Source organism: Sinocyclocheilus rhinocerous, unplaced genomic scaffold (assembly GCF_001515625.1).
Source record: "Sinocyclocheilus rhinocerous isolate Xijiao unplaced genomic scaffold, SAMN03320098_v1.1 scaffold1334, whole genome shotgun sequence".
NCBI lineage: Eukaryota > Metazoa > Chordata > Actinopteri > Cypriniformes > Cyprinidae > Sinocyclocheilus > Sinocyclocheilus rhinocerous.
The window spans coordinates 742073-761419 of record NW_015626864.1 but is presented as its reverse complement, the minus strand read 5'-3'; the positions used below and the strand labels follow the sequence as shown (position 1 = coordinate 761419).

General features: G+C 36.6%; 2 protein-coding genes across 6 annotated transcripts; both read right to left on the bottom strand.

The window, feature by feature from the left end:
* Positions 1-2399: 2399 nt before the first annotated feature.
* On the bottom strand, positions 2400-13345 carry LOC107718600 (neuronal-specific septin-3-like). 5 transcript variants are annotated; one of them, XM_016525765.1, is made up of 11 exons: positions 12451-12488; positions 11240-11302; positions 10032-10271; positions 9812-9940; positions 7765-7846; positions 6506-6643; positions 5495-5612; positions 5309-5404; positions 5074-5170; positions 4367-4418; positions 2400-3656 (listed from the first exon to the last, which is right to left on the bottom strand). In XM_016525765.1, the coding sequence occupies exons 1-11, from the start codon at positions 12473-12475 to the stop codon at positions 3521-3523; spliced, it is 1176 nt and encodes a 391-aa protein (XP_016381251.1). In that variant the 5' UTR covers positions 12476-12488; the 3' UTR covers positions 2400-3520. The 5 variants fall into 5 exon arrangements, with proteins under 5 accessions (XP_016381251.1, XP_016381273.1, XP_016381258.1 ...); XM_016525793.1 differs by having other exon boundaries at positions 3563-3643; XM_016525787.1 differs by lacking the exons at positions 11240-11302; positions 12451-12488 and adding an exon at positions 13279-13345.
* A 332-nt stretch (positions 13346-13677) lies between these two features.
* LOC107718891 (uncharacterized) lies at positions 13678-17446 on the bottom strand. The gene is made up of 4 exons (XM_016526149.1): positions 17397-17446; positions 16740-17170; positions 15015-16069; positions 13678-13718 (listed from the first exon to the last, which is right to left on the bottom strand). The coding sequence occupies exons 2-4, from the start codon at positions 17150-17152 to the stop codon at positions 13678-13680; spliced, it is 1509 nt and encodes a 502-aa protein (XP_016381635.1). The 5' UTR covers positions 17153-17170; positions 17397-17446.
* Positions 17447-19347: the final 1901 nt, after the last annotated feature.

The window sequence follows — 19347 nt, the reverse complement described above, 5'->3', positions numbered from 1 at the left end:
TTTTATTATATGTGCTGGTTCAATACTTTTTTCTCCTCTTTTCATCATACTTTTTTAGTTTATTTGCCTTTTTTAGATACTGTTCGACTTTCTACATGGCATTTTAAAGTAGCTGTTTCTCTAAATAATTCAAATAGATCACATATTTGACCATCAGCTTTGCGATAGGAATGGCTCGCGCAAATATGATCACACTTCTCTCGTGCGCTGGCGTGATTCGCGCGCCGCTCGTGAACAGCGCTGCCTTCAGTCATATTGTGCTGATAACTGCTCCGTTCGGTTCGCACGTGAAGTTAGCGCTTATAAATGCGCTGAAGGCGCGATTTAAATAATGAATTAATAGCCTGATTCGAGGTTTCCATTAACCATGGTATAAATATTGGGGGGGTTGTACTTGCTAGTTTTGGTTATTGGGGGGGTTATATCCCTCCACAAACTACTCCCCTGCCTGGCATCCATGTCCTCGGTTTTCAATCCTTTCTGAACTGCTACATAGCACCACCTTTCTAAATATAAATATGAGTTGCCACCATACACCAAAGCTTATAATGCGCATCATAAGCGTTGTCATGTGAACAACACGTATTGATTTAGTCCTGAGTGGGCTAAAAGTAGTTTATGGTTCATTTCGAATCGGTCATGAACACAATTTGTGTGAGTTATTTCAATGAGTTACCGCTCAATGCGTGTTTTTTATTCTGGACCGGTTCATGAGAGTCATTCGGTCGCCAATCGGACTACCTTGGTATATATTTTGATTCGGTTCTAAAATAAGAACAGACTCAAAAGAATCATTGGTGAATCGAAGTACTGGCAGCGGTTGCATTGCTGAATAGTAGTGCAGGAAATACTAGTCCATATTAGTGAACCGTTAATGAAGAACATCATGAGAGTTGAAATTGCTCTTATGACTTTACTTACGCTTATTTGTGAACAGCTACTAAATATTAACGGAGAAGAATGCCGTGGCGGAGGGGGAGGGAGACTTAATGTGAGGGGGAAGGGAGCTTGACCCGTGGGAGGACTTATTTTGTCTGTTCATATGCATTTTTTTTTCATAATAACCAACATGATAAACAGAAGTAAGGTTCAAAAGAATAAAGCTATGATTTTTAAATGCACATAAAGTGAACACACCCAATACATTTCATATGTTGGCAAAATGAATAATGTATTTTAACTTGATTCACATGCAAACATGTTTTTCATTTTTTATAGCAAACGAATCTAGTGAAAATTGCGGTCACTATATATAGAGAGTACGTTTTGTTCTCGTGAAGGTCAGCCATTTTGTTGTCATGACTTGCAGCATGTGGATTTCTCTTTTTGAAATGTCTACTAACTGCAGTACCGCTTGCGAGCTGTTGGGGAGCTCACAAAGATGAGAGAAACGTTTATGTAACCAATATAAAGCTTCACTGGATAAGGTCTATATTTGCGTAACCTACACAACTTTACCTTAATTACACATTATTAAAGGAGTAAATTATTAAAAGAGTTATATCTAGACCTAATTAATCAGTTCTGCTCCACCACCTAAAGCTCTAAACCGTTTCGGTGGGTTCCACTGGATCAATAACATAGATTCATTCAAGTTATAAAGAGTAAAATGAGGTCTGAAAGTACACTACATTAGTAGACTTGACTACCTAACCAACACTCACTAAAAAGTACTTCTCTCAGATAACAGAGCAGGGAGAGCATTTGGCTCCGCCTCCTTTTCCAAGCAGCCAGAAATAACCGGAAACGACACACGGAGAGTCAAAGACGACGGTATTGCTGTATCGTCTAAAACGCCACGATAAATAACGTTGTCCAAATGAGAACCAACTTAAAACCAATTACCTCAGTGCCAGAGTTTGTTAAAATGTCACCGCGCCAGGCGCGTTTAGCAAAGAACACACTCAAAGATAGATAGCCCTGCAACATGATAAATGAGGGGCGAGTTTAAAGGATTAAAGGATCTAAATAGACTGACTGCACTTATAAAACGGTTTTCATCAAGTCAAAGCCATGTTACAGCGTTTGAAATACGATGGCAGGAACGACACACACGTGACATGAGAGAATTCGGATGGACTAGTAATTAAACGCGGTGTGAACCGAATAGAGTGGACTGTTGTGTTGCTGTGACGATTCAGAATCGCGCCACTCACTGGACTCTGTGGTGAATACTGACTCAGTTTAGTCTTTAGTCGTACAGCTCCCTCTACAGGCAAAATGTTGGAAATGCCGAGATGACAGTCTCTGTTTCTGTTCTATTCAATACAACTGAAACAAATCACAAACATGAACTGAACTGAAAAGACATCTGGTAAACGGAGTTGTGTTTGGACCCGAAAAAAGTCAAGGCAATTATGGCAAACATGTTTATTAAATTAAAACATAAGCATCATAATAAATAAAACATAAATACAATATAAATAATATTTCATAATTATTGTTCAAAGGTGTTTTATTATTCCACACCAGCATTAATTAAATGTGATATGAAAAAGATGAACTGATTTAGGATCAGTATGTGTAGACTTCCTACATATATAATGTTCCATGAAGTGATATTGTGAGATGGAATGTAGAAGTAATTACACATATACACACAATTGGAAATATTGGCACACATGGGATGAAAATAAAAATTCCATCACATTTGAAGACAGAAATCACTATTACCATCTGCAAAACTTTGAGAAAGCTTTGTAATTTTCATACTCATTCACACAAACATGGGGTGTCCATACAAAATGTGCTTCAAGAAAAACCTCAAAACCACAACTCTTGATTTGTTAAAGGCACTGATCATTTTTAATCAGTGCTCTTTCAGTTTCCTCCTGAAGTTTATTTAAACACATTAGCCACTGTAAATCCTGGCATGCATTTAAACTGCTGTACCTGCTTGGAATGATCTGTAGGAATATGCTTCAGTGGTCACTTCAAAGTCCTCTGAGACTTGTTTTGGCAGAGATACACAGCAATGGTAAAAAGTTAGTACTAGAGAATCTAATGTACTTAAAGAAACACTGCTGTACTCTTACAGGGCCAAAGAAAATGAGATACTTATTAAAACACTTGCGTGTTAAAATTTAGTAGGCTTACACATAACTTGAGTATGTTTAATTGGCATAGGTACTAAAAGTGTGCTAAATGTTTTAATAAATAAGGCCCATTGAGCTGCAGACTGCAGTGGCAGTATAGGTTCCAGTAGTAGAGGACAGAGCAAGTGATATGCCAACACTGGGCAATTTCCAATTACAAATGCTATAGCACAAGGCTATTTACCATCATGTTAGACCTGAACATGATTATCACGAGCAAACTCGCTCACTAAAGTCAGCAGAGTGAGCAACTGGGGAAGGCTTTTTCTTATTTTCAAATGTTGTGCAACAAGAGATGATGACTAAAAGGAGAATAAAGACAAAACCTCCACAGCGATGAAATCTTCTGAGCACGCACAGCTGAATTATTACAAGATGAATCTTGGTTTTCTCTCGCATCCTTACTATGCCGCTCATTTGTTTCCTCACAGGTTGCTTTCTTGTGTGTCTTGGCCAGAGGAGGAGATGGGATGTAGACCTCCATTATCGTTGAGCCTCTTGGCACGGTACGTCTCGTAATGGATGTTATGAGTGACCTCCTTCAGGTCCTGGAGGTGAGACCTGAGTGTATTATAACAATATTATTTGTGTTGAGTCACTGTTATTTTTTATTATTATTTTTTTAATATAAAGCCTGCAAATTGAATTATATAAAATGTGTTTTGTTTTTTATTATTATTGATATTAAGAGAGCATAAACATTGATAAATATATAAATAAATAAATAAATAAAAAACAAATGACTGACTGTTCAAACATTTGGAGACAGTGAGATTTCTATGTTTTTGAAAAGTCTCTCATGCTCATCAAGGGTGCATTTATTTGTTCAAAAATACAGTAAAAACAGTAATATTGTGGAATATTATTACAACTGATTTTTTAAAAGTACATTTTAAAATTAAATTTATTCCTGTGATGCAAAGCTGAATTTTCAGCATCATTACTCCAGTCTTCAGTGTCGCACGAGCCTTCTGAAATCATTCCAATGTGCTGATTTGCTGCTTAGGAAACATTTATTTTTATTATCAATATTGAAAACAGTTACGCTGCTTAGTATTGTTTGTTGAAAACATGTTTTCAGGGTGAATAGAAAGAACAGCATTTATTTGAAATAGAAATCTTTTGTAGCATTATGTTTTTATTGTCATTTTCCTTGCTGAATAAATGTACTCTTTCAAAAAAAAAAAAAATCTTACTGACACCAAACTTTTGAACAGTAGTGAATACAATAATATTAAGATTAGCATATCAAATAAGGCTTCATACATCACCTAATCATGAAATCACGAAGTAAGGAGAATTCGCAGTGATTTGGGTTTTCAACTACAGAGATTTAAAAAAAAGTGTTTTGTCAGAAAATATGTATCAACACAATACACTGTACACAAGTACAAATACAAAAGGTTTACTGTAAAATAGCTCATTCTTTATACACAGTATCTTAAAAGGATACCTTGAAATTGACATTGTCTTGTTTGGTCAAGTTAAATTGTTAAAGCTGCCCTAAGTACATACTGACAGGGGGGAAAACATACAGAAAACATGCAGTTTCGTTTTGTAACCTTTTGAGATTCAATTTTTTTTTATTTGATTGAAAAAGTGATTAAAATTCCTTATGTTCACATATTTGTATTATTTTGTGCAAATATACATATAAACCCAAAACATAATCCTCTTGGAAGCAATTTCAGTCCATGTTTTAAATGCAACAGACAGAAAATGCACCCAATATAGAAAATGACCCAAATATTATAGGTTTGTTTGCCAGCTGCGGGAAGTTCTCATCAATTACTCTAGGATTTGACTTCAGTTTCAAAACTCCACTTATCTATTTTGTTATAATACTAGAACCACAATAACAAAAATAAATATTTTAATCTAGCTTGGCACAGTGAAACAAACAGATAACTTTTTTTTTTATTCCAGAAATCTGCATTAAAGGTTTGAAATAACACAGCAAACACTTCTGCCTACTCACCCTCCACCACTCCCCAGGGTGTCTTCCTGCCCAAAATTCGTTTGGCATTGGCCTGGTACTCTTTATCACTTCCTACCACGGCAAAGGGCATTGCCTCCTGTAATGCACAGATTTAATAAGACAAACGTGATGTGAAAACACACAGACCAACAGATGAGGGATGAAAGATGAGATAAGAGAGATGTAAAGAAAAAGAACAGCATGCAAGATGTAAGACGTGAGAAGTTCCCCTTACCCTGATCTTATCATTATCACTCTTATCCTCCATGTCTTCATCAAACTCCTTCTGTGGATAACACTCAATCCCACACGCTTCCAGCTCCTTCCTCACCTACAAGAGATTATAGTAAACTGTAATTAATCAGCGTGAGAAAACGGACTTGATTTTGAATCACCATGTGAATCTGTCTTTCATTCTTACCTTCTGTTTAAATTCAGTTTTCTCATCAAGAGTGAGTGTGTCCGACTTGGCAATGACAGGAATGATGTTGACCACACGACTCAGATGTTTCATGAATTCAATATCCAACTGGCGAAGCCTGTGAAAGGGGAACGAGATATAATTAATAGACTGATAGAAGCAGATTTTATTACAGGACCACTGGCCTTTCTGAGGTTCACAGTTTGACTAATAAAGCTCAGTCAAGCATTACAGCTGAATGAACGCTCACGCACACAGTCTTAAATCAACACAGCGGCTTACACAGCTGGAATACACTACACAACTTTTTTCCCAGGTTTTTGCTCCAATTTGCAATCTGGACAAGTCGATGCAAGTTGTCGAAAGTCAGAGCCATTCGGCAAATTTGAGATGACAGATTCCACAGAAAACCATGTAGAGTATGATGATCACAGACTTCAATTTTTAACAACAGACTATGATTCTATGCAGTCTGACAATATCAAACATGTTTGATATTTTGAGCCCATTTTTGAACACATTTTGTTTTCATTTGTCATGCATCTGTGTGTTCGGAATGACCTCAAAGTCTGGTAGTGTGTGATCGTCAGATGCCGAGTTGTTCCTCTGTAACCATTTACAACGTTGGCAAGTTTTAAAAACTATTCAGATTTCAATAAATATTCAATAATTCAATAATGAATGAAGCTGCAACTGCAAGCATTTTTCAACTATTGACAAATAATAAAAATAAATCTCAAAGATATTAATACTCCAGAGAAGCACACAGAAATCCATTATCTTATTGGTGTTCTCGACAGAGACCAATTTGGTTAATTATAGCTAATAATATGGCACCAAAATGTGAGCTGATTCAGTATGTGATTAGCTGTGGCTGATCATATACTATGCTGTCATATATGATGAAAAGATAAACTTCAATACTTACTGATAGAATCTGGTACAAGTATGTGAGCTGTTTTACATGGTATATGAACTAAAGTAAAATATTCCTATGTAATTCAAACTCACGAGTGTCCAGTTGGAGATATGAAGTACAAGCAGCAGTGTACTCTGGTATCAGGGATGCGTTTCTTGCGAGCAATGTTGACTTCTTCCTTCAAAAATTTCTCGTATTGTTCATTGATGTATTTGGATATGGGCTCCCAACTCGGAACACAAAAGAAAAAAATTCAACAATGTTGCATGTTGAGAGCTATGTTAGAGTACATGAAACGTTGAAACAGCAAATGAAAAACCAGACTAGACCAAACAGTTTGTTTGTAGTTCATTCACAGTTTGAAACAGCTTGAAGTGAACGTTCCAGAAAAGTGGTTAATTTCTTCTGTTCAGTCCATCTTGCTCAGACACAAGTAAAAACACAAACATACCGGAGAGTTACTTTTTAGTAGAAATTGAAGTTGTAATTCTACTTGAAACCAAGTGACACTGATGCTGTTATTTCATGTTTAATATGATAAAGCCGCTTGCTTTAAAGCAATCTATTGTATGAAGTTCTACATAAATAAACATGACGTGACTTTACCGGAGTGCTGAATTACAGAGCTATTGCAAACATACCCACATCACTCTGATCAGATCAACTTCTGTTTTCTCAGTGTTGTCATTTTTGTTGTGTATTTGTTTCGTTATTGAGAGGAAAGCATGCAGCACATATTTACATATTCATCTAAATGCCTCTCTCAACAGCATGGGTGGCGTCGGGATATTTGCAAAAAAGTATACCACTGCTCACGTATTTCAAACTTCTTTTTACCCCAAGCGAAAAATTTAAAATAAATTTTGGTTTTAAGCTTTGGTTCTGTATGAATAAAAAGCTGCATAAAAGGCTACATTAACACCCAACAGCCAATGAAGCACTATTTTCTCTAAGGCATTTGAATGACAAAGAAAATCACTTTGTCCCTTAACTGAGAATCTTGGATATGATCACTGAGGGCGTGCTGCCAAAACACACTCACATTTGGCATCCCTACCAGCAATCTGATTCTTGTCTGTGCAAATTAAGTGCAAATCTGGAAGTCAAAACACTGACCCTCACACTTGGAACATTTTTGTTCAGTTTTTGATGCCAGTTAGTAGCAGCCAAAATTAAGCACACAACTGACCCCATTTATTTTATCTGACACAAATGCATGTCCTCAGTTTCCCAGATGCAGTGATGAAGGATGCACTGGCATTTTGGATCATATGCAACAACTAAATTTGTTAAAAAATAGCTACCGGTCCTCTGGCTTTAACAGAGAAGTCACAAATAACACAATACTCACCAATTTTCATTGTTGATTTGGTCCCCAAAACCTGGTGTGTCAATGACTGTTAACTTCATCTTCACCCCTCCTTCCTCAATCACTGCAAAATCAATATTTGTCAAGCTACAAATGCAGTAAATGCAGCCAGTGATTGTTTCTGTGACAGGATATAGTGGTTCAGTGTCACAAAATAACACCACCTTTGTCCATATCATGTATGCGGTCCAGTATTGAATCGACACCACTGACTATTATTTGGACAAAAACAGTTGAAACATTCTTAAAGGGGCAGTTCACCCCAAAATAAAAATTCTGTTATCATTTGCATTCCAAACCATAAGACTTAATGTTCTAACACAGTGGTTCTCAATTCCAGTCCTGGGCCGGCCTGTGGGGATCCGGGGCATTTTATTGACAGGTGTCCAGTGATGGAGGTGGGGACACTGGATCCGGGTCCCAGACGCCCCACAGGCTGCCCCCAATCAAGCTGGCTTATACCAAATACCTGGGAGTATTAAGGGGTTACTTATCAGGCTTTGGTGGATTCAGGATGTAACCAGAGCTCAATTGATCAAAGCCTGATTCAGCCCGAGGCATTGGATAAAAGTCGCATGGTTCAGGTATGGTGTGTGTACGGGAATGTGGTGGAATATCCGATAATGTCCACGGTTATTTAATTTCGGGGACAAAATCATAGTATAGTGGTTGCAGTTAACCCGTGCCTCCGACATCCACTAATTTTGGGAACAAATTGGCCCCCGTTTAGTTAATTATTGGGATATTTATGTGTGGATGTCTCTTGTGGGAAGAGAGAACATGGGAGGCGGAGCTGTGTCAGCAGGCTTTCACCCAGGTAAAGGCTGCTCTGTGTGGTGGACTGCTGTTCCATTCTGCTGATTTTCTCTCCCTTTTTTACTAAAGACGGAAGTGTCGGATAGAGGGCTTGGAGCGGTCCTGTCCCAGGAGATAGAGGGAGAGGAGCGGCCGGTGCTGCACATCAGTCAGAAGCTCTCTAAGAGAGAGACGAAGTACAGCACCATTGAAAAAGAATGCTTGGCGTTCAGGTGGGCCGTTCTCACCCTCCGCTATTATCTCCTGGGATGAGAATTCACTCTCTGTTCAGCCACGCACCCCTGCAGTGGCCTGAGTCAAATGGTGGGGGTATGTGGAAAGGGGGTCGTGGTCCAGAGAGGTGTCTGCAGCAGTAGAGTGGGACTGAAGATGAGCGGTAAGTAGGTTAAGTGCAAAATGACAATCACCTGTGTCTGCTTGCAGTAATTGGCGTGGAGAGACCGGTTAAAAGCCACCAGGAAACAGGAAGCGAGAGGAGGGAGACTGACTGAGGACTCGTGTGTGTGTGTGTGTGTCAAATGCTCTGGAGAGCTGCCCATGGATTTATTTATTTTGGGACTGAATTTATTTGAAGCGCAGTGGGCGTGACTTTGTTTTGGAACTCTGAAACGTTCGATAAAGATCACGAGCCTCAGTAAAGACGACCCTGACTTCTTCCTTCCTTATCTAAACTACGTTACATGGGTTAACTGTTTTTTTAAGTCAGACATGTTTATCTAGACACAATGTCATGATGATTTAAAACATTTCCCACCTGACACCTATTTTACACCTACATTTCAAACACCATAAGAACAATATCTCACAACGTCAATAAGAAATAAATATCTAGCCTTTTTCTGAACACCATTTGGATACATATGATATCATTTAGTTTGCCAGCTGTTGACTTACCTATAGGGGATTCACCAACAGCTGGCCTCCTAACTTGGCCTGGGCACAACACATGCCAGTCTAGACACATCTTACTCAAAAGCACATATGCTTTAGGTCGCCACTGTGCTACAGGCCCTGGTGTGTTGATTACATCAGCAGTAACTAAATGAGTCTTTCTTAATTAGTCCATGATGTCTATTTCTGTCAAGTGAAAGGTCTGTCCTTTAGCAACCAGTGCTTAAAAGGTTTCCTTGAACAAGCAACGGATGCTGTTGTGAATCCTTGACACAATGAGACAGTTAAATGTTTAGAAGTCACATGATCAGTATACTCTTACCATGAGATACAGATTTAATCTCAACAGTCTTTGGGATCTTCTCATCACGACTCCAGCTTGTGCTCCTCCTGCTCACCTGTGACTTAAAGAGAGTATTCACTAAAGTAGACTTCCCAAGACCACTCTGACCTGGAGATAGAGAGAGAGAGAGAGAGAGGGGAAATGGTAAGAAAGTGAAAAAAGTAAAAAGTAAATGTGAACAAACTGCTCTCCCACCCACCAACCACCATGATGTTGAAGTCAAAGCCTGTCTTCATGGTCTTCTTCCGCATCTGCTCGATGATGGTGTCTATTCCGATGTATCCAAGCAATGCAGATCCTCGACCTGACCCTTGACCTTCACCCCCCGTTCCTTGGGGTGAAGGCACAAAGGGAACGCTAGAAGGCGGGGCCACATGAGATGGCTTAGCTGGGACGGCAGGTTTGGGTCTCACTTCAGGGGGCACAATTTCTGACATGTCTGTGTGAAAGAGTGAATCATAAACAATCAATACATTTAATCAGGCAAAATGTTATTTCACTATAAATGCTACACTGTGCCGCCATTAAATCTAGTAAAGTAGATTTATGTGATCATATATTTAAGGTGCTGCAAATTATCATTTTTTACTTTATTTGTATTATTTATTTTATTTGAAGGTAGTATTTAACTACTTAAATATACTGAATAGTGAACTTTTAGATGAAAATAATGTAAAGCAAAATATGACTTAAAATCATCAGTTTTTATTTATATTAATATTATTATAATACACATTTTATTTGAATGTAATCAGTATATAACTACATTCAAATATTCTGAATATTAAACTTTAAAATGCAAATCGTATGCAGCAAAATACATTCTACTATAATTATGTTTACATGAATATTAGTTATGATAATATCATTTTAAATGTAAGTTCTATAAACTACATTCACATATTCTGAATACGAAGCTTTTGCAAATAATATGCAGCAAAATATGACTTAAAATTGTTTTGTTTATATTAATATTTGTTATGATGATAATATTTTTATTTGAAATGTAATTTCCAATTTAATCTCTAATATGACAACATAAGTATGTGGATCACTGTTTATTTTGTGTTGTGAAGCAGCATCTATGACTCCGTTACATATGCTGTTATATATTTTCAAATTACACTGCACAGCAGAAATCTTACAGTATAGAAATATTAGTTTTACCTACACTTGACTAAAAGTCAATGGCTACCATCAACTGTTTGTTTACCAAAATTCTTCAAAATATCTTCTTTTGTGTTCAGCACAAGAAATAAACTCATACAGGTTTAGAAGTGGATGGTGAGTAAATGATGACGACAGAATTTTAAAATTTTGGTGAATTATCCCTTTAAGCCACATTTCTTTTTGCCTAAAGGACAAAATAAGTAAAAAAAATAAAAATAAAAAAGTGGTACAGCTTACCCCACTCTCCTCTACTCTGTTTTGCATGTACAATATGTTGTTGTTTAGAAACAATAGGATTTGCTGAGGAAAACCACAAAGATTATACATCAGTGAATAAATCCTTTGTATGCTATTGTGATCTAGTGCTCATATTTCCCAGCCTAGTCCACTTTAAATGCTCCACTGAGTTGTCGGCCTATATTAACACACATGCCACCCAAAATCAGCAACAAATAATGAATTATTATAGAGGCCACTCAACAAATCTCTTTATCGGATTAATCACCCACGGTTGGACCTTTCTCACGCACCAAGACGCTCTTTAAACACCAACACATAACTTGAGAGGTTTCCTTCAAAGCGACAATGATGTGCGTCTTTCAATAGAGAATAATATTAGTATTAATGGCATTTTAAACGTTACTGACGGTTTAAAGGACGGGAAGCCAAACATACACACATTACCCTCCCCGTTTGTTCCATCATGTTTTTACCTCAAAATGATTCGTATAATAATCAGAGGGAAACACTCTTCCCACTTACCGATTTTTGTAGCGATCGAAGGATAGCCTATGTTTTATTTTTCGTCCTTTTTCTGCCTCTCGCGGTTTTACAGTCTATTGAAGTATAAGTAGGCTAAGGCAGGAGTTGGACAGACGTTAGGGAATGATCATGTGTTCAGGTACCTCTCTCCCTCTTTCTTTCACCCCGTCTCTCGCCTTTCTATTCGCAGCTCGATGCGCCTCATTCCTTCCTCCACCCTTTTTTTTGTTACCAAGGAAACTAACGGGAGACTGGGTGATGCAGCGCGCATGCTCAGTGCACGGGTCGAGCTGAAATTAGGGATTCGGGTCGCTAGGTGATTTTTGATCTTTTTGCGGCACTCTGCTATTTAAATCGTAGCCGTTTGTCTATGTTTGCTTTAGTAAGCTACATTTGTAGATATATTTATATTAAACATTACAATGCATGTTGTATCAAGCAGAATAATTAGACTAGGCTATTACCGTGGCTAATGATTAAAAACAGGACTGGTGAACAGTGTAAAGCAACGTGATATAGCCTACAATGACTTTCCTTAAGGAACTTTTTTTTTTTCGGTTAGAAAATATATGATAATCAAAAGAATATATATATATATATTTTCTTAAAATCAATGTTTGGAGCAAAATAAATAATAATAATAATAATAATAATAATAATAATAATAATAACAACTATCTGATAACATCTATTCCGTTCTGCTGAAGTCATCGAGTCCTCTAATTTTCCATATTTAGTGATATAGAATGGGAAGAGTTTTGGCTTCTTCGACAAAAATTCTTCTTATCTAATAAAGTTGTTGAAGTCTCTATCAAAATTATCCATAATTGTTACCGGTAAATTACAAACTTGCTAAATTTAACAATAGTATTTCCCCCAATTGCTCCTTTTGCCTTCAGTCTGAAGAAACAATCAATCATTTGTTTTGGGACTGTGCTTATTCTAAAGTGTTCTGGGTTGACTTTTCCAATTTTGTTAAAAATATTTATATCCAAACTTTTGTATAACCCCCAAAATTTTGTTTTTTTGGTTACTCTTCTTAGAGATATTGCTATATCTTGCTAAATTGCTATATCTTGCTAAATTTTACATTCATAAGTGCACATTTTCAAAGAAAACTCCCTACTTTTTTATTTTCAGGAAAGATTTGGATGTGTATGTAAACTCTTTAAGAAACTCTAATAATTCTATTACTTGTAAGACTCTTTCATGGTGTAAGTCTTATAAGCTAACATAGTATGCTTTGGAGTATTGTTTGTAACCCTTATTGTCTTTTGTTCTTACTTGTCTTTGTTGTTCTTCTATTGCATAATAAAAAAATAAATAAAATTAAAAAAAAACCTTGTTCCATCCAACATTTTAATCCTCACTGAATATCCTGAAATACATAATATTATGTAAATAAAGTCGGTTTTATATAAACTTAAACTCACAATACCACATAACTGTACAAAACAAAAGATTAATTTTGATTAATTTAAGATTGCGCAATTTATGTCATCAAAACTACTCACATTTCACGACTGTGCCTGCTTGTCTTATGCACTCTGTTCACATGTGAAGTATTTGTGGCGTATTCAGTGGCCACTGAAGTGCCGTTGAGCCTCAGTGGTGTCTTTTACCTCATAACTGGGTTATCTCACTATGTTTAGACAGGCCTGTGCTTGATGATAAGGCAGAGTCCCTATTTTGCACACTATACCATTTACAGTTTGCCCAATGTCATCTATATACAGTATCATGGCTTATATTCAGCAAACACTCGCATATTAGGGTTTATATGGTTCAGATCTCAAGATACATATTGAGTATTTAAAAAAAAAAGATCTACCACAAGCCTTTTTGACTTGACCTTATTTTTATTTGGTGATATACATTATATAGCATTGTCCCTTTTGGACATTGACGTCACTTTAATCACCAGTGTTTATGTTGCATGATCCCAAAGAGCTGACTGTAGAGATCATTAATGTTGTATGAATTCATATTAGAGTTACAGGCTAGTAGCATTCCATTAGTAGTATTAGTAGTAGTAGTAGTATTCCATTCAAAATTTTCCTGATGAAAATGCAAGTGCTCGCTCGTGCCAGGTCAATGCGATTCAGTTGCAAAGGTGTTCTGAGTGATTTTAGCATGTTGCTGTGCAACTGCTAAGGTGTTCTGGGTGATATTTAGCACATTGCTATGGGGCTGATAGTGTTTTGAGTGATTTTTTTGCAAATTGCACAGTGTTCTGAATTATTTTTAGCATGTTGCGAGTATTTGCTAAAGTGCTCCTTGTTATTTTTAGCACATTGCTATGTGACAAGGTTCTAAGTGCACATTGGTAGTTGTTGCTAAAATGTTCTGAGTGATTTTGTAGCATGTTGCTAAAGTATTTAGTGTGACTTTTAGCACATATTGTATATTTAGTTCCTAAGGTGTTGGGTGCATTTTTTTTAACGTTACAGTGCAGTTTCTAAGGTGTTCTAGGTGATTTTTACCATGTTGTTATATGGTTACAAAGGTGTTTTGGTTTAACCACATGATTTAAGGTATCAAATTAAAGTATCATATTGTGCACTTAAGTAAAAAAAATGTAATAGGCTTAAGGGCTGGTTCAAATCTCTAACCCTAAACATCAAAATACTAACAGTGCTTCTTGCCCAAACATTCACCACTAATGACAAGTTCAAGTCTTCCTCCCTGATACATGATACTTTACATGCCTAGGCTGTTTATATACTAAATTTAAATAATGCCGCAATGTACAGTGGGTACGGAAAGTATTCAGACCCCCTTAAATTTTTACCATCCCACCTGACAGAACTGGAGAGGATCTGCAAGGAGGAATGGCAGAGGATCGCCAAATCCAGGTGTGAAAAACTTGTTGGATCTTTCCCAAAAAGACTCATGGCTGTATTAGATCAAGAGGGTGCTTCTACTAAATACTGAGCATTTTTCAGTTTTTCTTTTTTAATAAATTTGCAAAAATGTCAACAATTCTGTGTTTTTCTGTCAATATGGGGTGCTGTGTGTACATTAATGAGGAAAAAAAATTAACTTAAATGATTTTAGCAAATGGCTGCAATATAACAAAGAGTGAAAAATTTAAGGGGGTCTGAATACTTTCCGTACCCACTGTATGTAGGCCTACTGTCAGATGTTCTTTTGATCACAGGTCTACAGATTCGGCTCAGCTGACCACATTCAGTGGATGATCTGTGACTCTTCAAAGGGAACTGGAAGCAGCTCATCTGGCTGCACTGACCTGATGTTTTACTGTAGCGGGATGTGATGACAGCGGTGTCTGTTTCAGAAGCTGCAGACTGAGGCCTGATCTTTGGTTTAGACTCTTGGTTGTCATTAGCACTGGTTTGATTCTGTTGGGAAGAGTTCATCATCATATTACTTTCATGAGAACGATCATTGGTTGCATTACAGTCCTCTGAAGCTCTGTCTTGAAGCTCTGAGTTGGGTGAAACCAGTACACTGTATTCCTTTGGAGAACTTACATTGTCCAGTTCTTGAAAAATATCCTTTTGGTTTGTGATACTTTTAGGTGATGAGATTGGATTTGTAAGTGCTGACTGTGTGGAGAGTTGTCTTGTTCTTTCAGCTGAAACTTGTGGGTGGTTTTGAGGTTTCTCACAGCTCCTCTCACACATCATGGTGGGTCTTATTATCTGCTTGGCTGCCCCTAACATTATCTTTGAACGAACAGGTTGTTTTAACTTCTCCGAAACAGCAGGATGTCCATCGCTCTGAATTTTTGGGTTGTTCCCTTCACTGCTTTTCTTGATCTTCTCCAGATTAGAAAACTGGGCACCAGAGTTTATAATCCTGCCTGTTTTAATCAATCCAAGCCGGATTCGAACTAGAGTAGGGTCTTGGGATTGGCGTTTCTTTTGATAGCTAGCTAAATTTTGTGGTCTGAATGCACTTTTTTCAACATGTCTGAGGTTTTTAGGGCTTAAGCTTTCAGACATTGAAGACTTGGTAACTCCCCTGCAACAGATGTTCGAATTTTGCTTTAGTTTATCCTGCTGTGGAGGTCTGAATGGATCTTGTTGTAGGCCAGTTTGCTTTTTTTGACCCCTCGTGTTGGATATGGGGATTGATCTCACACTTCTCTCAGTGGATAAAATGGGCATGAATCTAGACATTTTGTTTTCTACTGGCCTTGCTTTACCACGCATATTAGCAGAATGTAATGGTTTGTTTTCGTCAGTTGGTAGCACTCTAATTGTTGTGTCTAATTGAGAAGTAGTCTTGGCTGACTTCAGTTGTGGTGAATTTAGGGATGTATCCACTGTATTGATGATGCTGTAGAACACAGAACAGTAAAAATGGACAAGGTAGCATTAAGAAAGAGGAATAAACTTTAAACGTTTTTTATAGTCAAATTTTTTCAACAGAGTAAAATATTGTAAAATTAAAGACATTAGCAATATGTAATATTAGGAAATGACACATGATAATGTAGTATATTGGGACAGGGGTTCTCAAACTGGCATCTAGGGACCCCCTGGGGGCGCAACAGGATTATAGGGAAGCCGTAGAATTTGTTTAAAATGTATTTTTAAGGATTAAAAAGTTAACTGTAAAACTGTGTTTTGTAATGATATTTAGAGTTACAATTTTGTACAAATAAGTTTTAATTTAACTGAAAACTTTTCACATTAGGTTTTTGTATCAAATATAGTGGGGAGAAAAATAAACACTCAACTTAACACCAAGTAATTATTTTTCAGATAACATTTTAATTATTTGCTTTGATAGAATTTTTTAGTATTTAGTTTATAATATTATGTATTATTGTCTATTAGTATTTAATTTTACAAAACGCAATGCTTTAAAGTATCACATTGTTTCTCACACAGGAAAAAAACGAGTCTTTATATTTTAGGAAGGAGGTTCCTCATGAAGGGATCTGCAAATGTGGGGGTCCTTGGCATCAAAAAGTTTGAAAACGTCTCTACTGAGTGAAACATACCTTTGTGGAGAACTATCAGTCAGGTTCTGATGTTCCAAGCTTTGCCCGGTTTGACTGAAGGAGGAAATATGGATGGGCTTTTTTAAGACAACAGAGGGGGAAAGAGGTACGGGACAGGGGGACACTCTAGTGGGTGAGGTAGATGGGTCACAAGTAGGACAGGGAGACAGACGAACAGGAGAGTACGATGAAATAAAGTGAGAAGATGGACTGAGACGAGAAGGAGAAGTGGATAATGGTGAGAGATGGGAGGGAGAAGAGCCTGAGGTAACTGGACATGGTGAAAGACGGGAAGGGGAAGGAGAAAGAGGGATAAGACTTGGGGAGAGTCTTGCTGAGGACAAAGAGGGTGAGTTGAGGGGAGACACAATAGGTAATATGTTTCCAGTTGGATCTAGTTCCCTTGGGTTCATTGCAGTATATAACACAGCCTATACGATTTCATAAAAAAACGTTTGAGAATGTTACACAAAATATATAGTAAGTAGTAAAATTACGAGTTCACTGTAAATAAAGAGAACCATGACTAAAAATAGAATTAAATATGGTTTCCAAAGTCAAATATTTCACTGAATATGCAGAAAAAGGGGTTGATTATTCTACTAAGGCATATAGTGAGCACATCAAATTGAGAAAAGAATATGTAATATGACTGACCTGTGATCCTGTGGTCTGTTTACTGGAAGAGAGAAGCGAGAGAATGAAGCGGGAAGAGTGCGTCAGGAAATGGTGGGAACTAGACTTACATTCCCTCCATTCTTCTCATCTGAAGCTCCACTGTCTCATTCACCCACTCTCTTCATATCATACCCGCTAAATGGCAGAATTTGTGAAACTCCAAAATTAAGTGAAAACATGCAGAAGAGAAGGATTTCTTGACCAGTTTGTGTTTAATATAATAAAGTAATATTTGCAAGAGGGGAAAAAAACATGCAACAATTCATGATACAATTATCCACTATATTGCGAATGCCATTATTATATATGATTGTCCAAAGTATGATTATAACCAACATCTTAACACCATTTTAACCACATTAAAGGGACAATTGCATTTTGTTGACAAAATTGGTGTGAATCTAGATGTTACAAACCAAAAATAATCTAAGTGACACTTAACTACTGGCACATGAAAATAACTAAAACTAATAAACTGCTAATAAACACTTCCAGGGCCTCAGAAAAGAATGCTAGCCAACTAATAAGACAATTTGAACAGTGTGATTTTAGTATCTTAAAGACATTGCAAAAGTTAAAACATCTACAACAGATGATATGACTAAAATATAGTTAGCATTCTTAAAAAGAATGAGTCTTGAACATACTTTTGAAATATGGCACTTTTTATATCAGAAGTCAGTAACTGCTGCACAGTTTCCAATATTTCTACAATTATTTAATGACTAATGACAAATAGCATGCTGAGTATTTTGAGTTCCCTACTTTACTCTTCACTTCACAGTATAATGTACTGTATGTATCTTAGGACATGGGTTTTCCAGGTTTTTCAGGCATGTTCCAAAATGTGACCTGGAACATGACCGTCATGACCTGGAAACATTCCCTCTTGTTTGTACATTGTTTGCAATGTGTTTTCACACAATACACCCTTCACATAAAAGTCAAGGATGTTCCACCAGTTTGGCCAAATGTCACCAAAATTTACTCTGACGCCAACTTGTGTGGGAAGCATCACTGGATGGCTGTTTTATGTCATACAATGATCCCAGTAGAGCAGTGGTAGATATTGAGGTTATTTTTTCTTTCTTTCTTTTTAAGTTAGATTAATTTATTTAATGTTATATTAATATAAATTGTTAATGATGCACCGAAATTTCAGCAACTAAAAATATATAAATAAAAAAATATTTAAAAAAAATAAATAAATAAATGCTAGAATAGCAATACATACTTTTGTTTTTGTTTTTTGGCTGAAATATTGAGAGATGGCTCATTGCAAATGATCTTTATGGTTTATCACCTGAGTACACAACAACTTGAACATCAAACCACGTTTGGTTACCTAAATTTAATTACTGGTTTTTAGCTAAATTAATACTTTATGTGTAATAATTGAATGGTTTTGGTAAAAATTTATTTTAATGCATCATTATTAATTCTATTGATAATAATATGTGACCCTGGAGCACAAAACCAGTCTTAAGTCGCTGGGGTATATTTGTAGCAATAGTCAAAAATACATTGTATGGGTCAAAATTATTGATTTTTCTTTTATGTCAAAAAATCATTAGGATATTAAGTAAAGATCATGTTCCAATAAGATATTTTGTAAATGTCCTACTTTAAATATATTAAACCTTAATTTTTGATTAGTAATATGCATTGCTAAGAACTTCATTTGGATAAACTTTAAAGGCGATTTTCTCAATATTTGGATTTTTTTGCACCCTCAGATTCCAGATTTTCAAATAGTTGTATCTCTGCCAAATATTATCCTATCCTAACAAACCATACATCAATGGAAAGCTTATTTATTCAGTTTGCAGATGTTGTATAAATCTCAATTTCGAAAAATGTACCCTTATGACCAGGGTCCAGGGTCACATATGTTAATTTTAAATCATTTTAAGTGCCCTAGTGGATTCTG

What these genes read in the sequence shown, in the direction of transcription:
- LOC107718891 (XM_016526149.1), bottom strand. Translation starts at nt 17,152, where the DNA reads ATGAACCCAAGGGAACTAGATCCAACTGGAAACATATTACCTATTGTG. An exon ending in ACTGATAGTTCTCCACAAAG is followed by an intron (nt 16,070 to 16,739) that starts GTATGTTTCACT and finishes TGTGTTCTACAG; the next exon opens with CATCATCAATACAGTGGATA. An exon ending in CCGCTACAGTAAAACATCAG is followed by an intron (nt 13,719 to 15,014) that starts GTCAGTGCAGCC and finishes TGATCTCTACAG; the next exon opens with TCAGCTCTTTGGGATCATGC.
- LOC107718600 (XM_016525765.1), bottom strand. Translation starts at nt 12,475, where the DNA reads ATGACTTCAGCAGAACGGAATAGAT. An exon ending in GATTAAATCTGTATCTCATG is followed by an intron (nt 7,847 to 9,811) that starts GTAAGAGTATAC and finishes TTGATTTTGCAG; the next exon opens with TGATTGAGGAAGGAGGGGTG. An exon ending in ACCCTGGGGAGTGGTGGAGG is followed by an intron (nt 4,419 to 5,073) that starts GTGAGTAGGCAG and finishes AAATCTCTGTAG; the next exon opens with TTGAAAACCCAAATCACTGC.